This window comes from Cebus imitator, unplaced genomic scaffold (genome assembly GCF_001604975.1).
Source record: "Cebus imitator isolate Cc_AM_T3 unplaced genomic scaffold, Cebus_imitator-1.0 Scaffold432, whole genome shotgun sequence".
In the NCBI taxonomy this organism is placed as follows: domain Eukaryota; kingdom Metazoa; phylum Chordata; class Mammalia; order Primates; family Cebidae; genus Cebus; species Cebus imitator.
The window spans coordinates 778,831-784,504 of record NW_016107747.1 but is presented as its reverse complement, the minus strand read 5'-3'; the positions used below and the strand labels follow the sequence as shown (position 1 = coordinate 784,504).

General features: G+C 38.5%; 1 protein-coding gene across 3 annotated transcripts in view; it reads left to right on the top strand.

The window, feature by feature from the left end:
- The window catches only part of PIK3R4 (phosphoinositide-3-kinase regulatory subunit 4), a 74,034-nt gene that overhangs the window by 5,233 nt on the left and 63,127 nt on the right, over positions 1–5,674 (top strand). For all 3 annotated transcript variants that reach the window (XM_017510153.2, XM_037731938.1, XM_017510154.2), the window contains one exon: positions 4,693–4,826. In XM_017510153.2, coding sequence (XP_017365642.1) covers positions 4,693–4,826 — 134 coding nt within the window. The remainder of the gene's footprint in view (positions 1–4,692; positions 4,827–5,674) is intronic.

The following is a 5,674-nucleotide window of genomic DNA, read 5'->3' as shown; positions in this document are numbered from 1 at the left end:
AAAAAAAAAAAAAAAAAGAAAAAAAAAAAGATTTGACTCTTTGGGTTTTCAGTGTTAATTTTGCCCTCTTGATGGGTATGCATGGTTCCAGGCTGCTGGTTTGGGAGAAGTATGCAGTGAGTGCTGAAGTCCTTGATAGGCTTTTAGAAGCTGCTACTTCAAGCGAAACAGTGTAGAGCAGGTTCATCAAATAATGTCATTGTTTTTATTATAGTGAAATGATGAGAAAATAAATGGCTTGTTATATGTTGTTTTACTTAAAGTTGCAGTGTCCAAGAACCTGTTGATAATATTGAGGACTTACCATATATATATATTCTGCCTCTGGTCCCATACATGGGTATAACTTTGTGTGCTGGAGATCTTTCATTCATTTGACATATATTTGAGTGTATTATGTGTAAGTTATTGTTATGTAGGTGCCAGGAGTACAGTTGACTATCTTCAGCTGTTATGGAGCTTTCATTCTAGTGGGGAAATAGAATAAATAAGTAAATAAGAAAGTTAATTTTGGTTAATGATATATTATAACCAAGCAGAGGGATATTGAAAAGGCTGATAGGGCACTATTTTAAGATAAAATGGTCAGAGAAGGCCTCTCTGATGAAGGTAACATTTGAGCTGAGATTTGAATGGTAACAGACTCAGTGATGACAGAGACGACAGTTGTTCCACAGGGAAATACCTCCAATAACATCTTCCAGAATAAAATTGTAAAAGTTTTGTGAAAATAAATATGAATTCACTTCTCCATTAGTTTGTTAGGGCTGCCATAACAAAATACCACAGAGATGGTGGCTGAAACAAGATTTATTTTCCCATAGTTCTGGGGGCTAGAAGTCTAAGATCAAGCTAACAGGGTTGGTTTCCTCTGAGACCTCTCTCCTTGGCTTGCAGATAGCCACCTTCTGGCTGTGTCTTCATGGTTTTTTTGTTGTTGTTTTTGTTTTTTGAGATGGAGTCTCACTCTTTTGCCCAGACTGGAGGGGAGTGGTGTGGGCTTGGCCCTCTACAACCTTCACCTCCCAGGTTTAAGCGATTCTCCTGCCTAAGCCTCCCGAGTAGCTGGGATTACAGGCGCCCACCACCATGCCTGGCTAATTTTTGTATTTTTAGTAGACATGGGGTTTCATCTTGTTGGTCTTGACCTGACTTCAGGCGATTGCCCACCTCAGCCTCCCAAAGTGCTGGGATTACAGGCGTGAGCCACCACGTCCGGCCCCCTCATGGGTTTTTCTCTGTGGATGAGAATACATGGTGTCCTTTCTTAGGAGGATACCAGTCTTTTTGGATTAAGGCCACACCCTTATGACCTCATTTAACCTTAATTACCTCTTTAAAGGCTCTGCCTACAAATACATTTAACATTCTAAGTTATGGAGATAAAACATATGAACCTGCAGGAGGGAGGTCATGGGTACTTGACACACAATTCAGCCCACAAAAACCTCCATTTAGTTATAAATAGTCATATGTCACTGTGTATTTTTCTGATTTTATTTGGAAATACTATAATTTCAAACTTGAAAACCTTAAAAGCGTACAGACTTTTAAACTTGAAAAAATAAAAATAGAACAAAGGAAATCCTATACACATTCCCGAGATTCATCTGTTGTTAATATTTTGCCCCAGTTGTGCTATCATTGGTGTCATTTCTTCTCCCTCACGCCCCATTTTTTCCCTAATCTTATGAAGTAAGTTACATATATTTTGGCCCTCTACCCTGAAACGTTTCAGTGTGTATTTTTTAATCTTTTGATTTTTTTTTTTTTTTTTTTTTCCAGTCAGGCTTGTTCTGTCAACCAGCCTGGAGTGCAGTGGCATGATCTCGGCTCACTGCAACCTCCATCTCCTGGGTATCATGTTGTCGCCTCCCGAGTAACTGGAATTACAGGCATGTGCCACCATGCCAGGCTAATTTTTTTGTATTTTTAGTAGAGACAGGGTTTTGCCATGTTGGCCCGGCTGGTCTTAAACTCCTGGCCTCAACTGATTCACTCCTCTTGTCCTCCCTGAGTATTGGGATTACAATGTGGTATAAGATGTTGTACCTACCCTGCCTACTGCTCAAACCAGCCATTAAGGAATCCTAATTCTTTTAGTGTGTAGTGAGTGATATTAAAAGCCTTTATGCTAGTGCTCATTGCTGTTAGAATGTCTTTGTCACTTGGCTTTTACAGCTGACAAAGCTAGGCAATATATATAATGTGTATGTGTGTGTGTGTTGTATTCTGCTTTTGTTGGGTAGAGTGTTCTGTTGATGTCTGTTAGATCTAGTTGGTGTTTTTCCTTACTGTTTTTTCCCCACAGCACCAACTTCTAGATTATATTTTATGTGCATATGTTCCTTAACTTAAAATGGAGTTACATCCTAATAAACCGATCAGAAGTTGAAAATATTATAAGCAGAAAATGTATTTAATACACCTAACCTATTGAACTTCATAGCTTACCCTACCTTAAACATGCTCAGAAACGTACTTACATTAGTTGGTTAATTTTAATTGTATTTTTCAGGTACTCTGTTTCCTTGTTGCTTATGGTGTTTTTAATAGCTGTTTTTTGAAATCCTTTATTCTAAAATTTGACGCTATATAGACAGAAATTAACAAATTTATTGAGTGTTATGTGTTAGGAACTTAGTTGATGGATATTTTTCAATGAATAGAGAAAAATAGAAAAATCCCTTCCTCATGTAAATTGCATTCTTAACGGGCATGCAGACAAAAAGAAACGTACAGACTTTCCCTACTTTGCAATGGTTCAGCTTACGATTTTTTGATTTTACCATGGTGCAAAAGTGATACACATTCAGTTGAAATGTATTTGGAGTACCAATACAATCATTCTGTTTTTCACTTTCAGTTCAGTATTCAATAAATAACATGAGATATTCAACACTTTATTATGAAATAGTCTTTGAGTTAGATGTGTTTGCCCAAACGTAGGCTAATGTAAATGTTCTCAGCATGTTTAAGGTAGGCTAAGCTGGAAAATTCAATAGGTTAAATGTATTAAATTCATTTTCTTACCTTTTTTTTTTTTTGGGGGAGAGTGGCTTTGCTGCCCAGGCTGGAGTGTGCAGTGGCCCAATCTCTGCTTACTGCAAACTCCGCCTCCCTGGTTCAAGTGATTCTTCTGTCTCAGCCTCGCAAGTAGTTGGGATTACAGATGTGCACCATCACACCTCGCTAATTTTTGTATTTTTAGTAGAGACGTGTTGGCCAGGCTGTGTTGGCCAGGCTGGTCTTGAACTCCTCACCTCAAGTTATCTGCCTGCCTCAGCCTCCCAAAGTGGTGGGATTACAGGCATGAGCTACTGTGTGATATTTTTAACTTTCCATGGATTTACTGGGATGTAACCCCATTGTAAATTCAGCAGCATCTGTACATCAAATATAACCTGGAAGTTGGTGCTTTGGGGAAAAACAGTAAGGAAAGGGAAAAGGAATTGTGTCCAGTGAGGGCTATGGGGGTAGTTGTGGTGGGCCTGCAATTTTAAACAGGCAATCAAGAAAGGCCTTACTGCCGAGTGACATTTGAACACCTGAAGATCTGAAGGAGGTGGAGGTATAAGCCACATGGATACCTGTGGGAATAGCATTCTCGGTAGAGGCACTAGCAAATGCAAAGGCTGTGAGGTGAGGTTATTTGAGGATCTCTTTAAGACTTGTTAAATGCATGTCATGTAATGATTCAGTGAAACTGTGTTGTCCTTTTGGAAATGTGGATATTTAAAAAATTTCTGGTTTGAAGATTATATAAGTGCAAAGTGAGAGTTATCTCTCTTTTCCTCCTCCTAATCTTACAGCTACACTTTTTAGCATTTCATATATTATATTTGTTCACTGCTTTATTTTCTGTCTTCTTTCCTAGAAAGAAAGCTTGATGAGGGCAAGGATTTTATCTGCTTTATGTACTACTTACTAGTGCCTAGGGCACAGTTGTCACTTAATAACTTTTTGTTTAATTATGAATAAATTTGTCAGATGTGACTTTGTAGTAGTTTCTTATGAATTTAATGCCTGTAAGTTCATATGTAAAAGTTTCCTGTTTTATCACTCTCTACGTAAATGTATATATTACAAAAATACATTCATTTTATTTTATTTTTTTGAGACAGATTCTCATTCTGTCACCCAGGCTGGAGTGCAAGGGCATGATCTCAGCTCACTGCAGCCTCTACCTCTACCTACCTCTACCTCCTGGGTTTAAGTGATTCTTGTGCCTCAGCCTCCCAAGTAGCTGGGACCACAGGTGTATGCCATTATGCCTTGATAATTTTTGTATTTTTGGTAGAGATGGGGGTTTCATCATGGTGACCAGGCTGGGCTCGAACTCTTGACCTTAGATGATCTGCTGGCCTTGTCCTCCTAAAGTGCTGGGATTATAGGTGTGAGCCACTGCGTCTGGCCTATGCATTCATTTTAAATTATAGAACTGGAAAATTATTTTTTTTAAGAGGGAGGAAAATTGTGTGGCTTTTTGACTTTATACTTTAGAAACCAGTGTTCAGGCAGTAGACATTTTCCCTATCAGCTTGGTTGTAGTTGTATGTTGTATTAAAAATTTTAATTTCATTTACTTTGGAGTTTTGTACTTTGGGTTTTATGAACTCTCGGAGTTCTCAATCTATATTGCATGATATTTTGCATCTCTTTTCTAACGGAATTATACCTGTTATTTTTCAGGTTGTGTGATAGCTGAGCTTTTTACAGAAGGTGTACCATTATTTGATCTCTCTCAACTTTTGGCTTATAGAAATGGACATTTTTTCCCTGAACAAGTGCTAAATAAAATTGAAGATCGCAGCATCAGAGAATTGGTAACTATGCTACAAATATTTGCCATAAAGTTTTTAATAGGATTTTGTTCCCACTGGTGCTTTGATCAGTTTTCTGGAATGTTGTAAATTGGAATAAAACAGTAAAACACTGTAGGCTAATATAAACAGCTTGTTGTTGTTACTTTGTTAGGGAAGGATATACTGTTTTTTCCCCCTTCAGGCACAGAGCTCATTTGACTTAAAAAAAATCTGTTATCTGTCTTCCCACTATAATCTTCAGCTCTCCATTTTACAGATTTGGAAGGAGGTAAGGTGGTTTCTAGGGGTTGGGGAGGTCTTCCTGGATAGAGCTTGCTAGTAAGAAATGAAGAAGACAGACATTTAAAATGAAGGGGACAGGAAATGTCAGCTTGTATAATACAGCAATGCAGGGCCATTGCATATAGAAGCAAATAGCTTTGTATTAATATATGAAGTTGAGGGCAGTTCTGGAAAGGCAGCTACAGAAGCACAAATTAGTATAGCAGAATGGGTGTGAGGAATCCTGTGGGGGATCACCTAAGCCGGATATCTACATTACTGTTTGAGGGTATCTTTTCTAAGTCAGTTATAAGGTAACTGATGCTTGTGGTGATGACTGAGTGATGGAAAAGATTGGTGTATTTAGAATATTATTTAGTTAGGGAAATATATAATAAATTTTAATTTCCCTTAAATATGGCAATTACTGGCCGGGCCCGGTGGCTCACGCCTGTAATCCCAGCACTTTGGGAGGCCGAGGCGGGCGGATCACGAGGTCAAGAGATCAAGACCATCCTGGTCAACATGGTGAAACCCCGTCTCTACTAAAAATACAAAAATTCAGCTGGGCATGGTGGCGCGTGCCT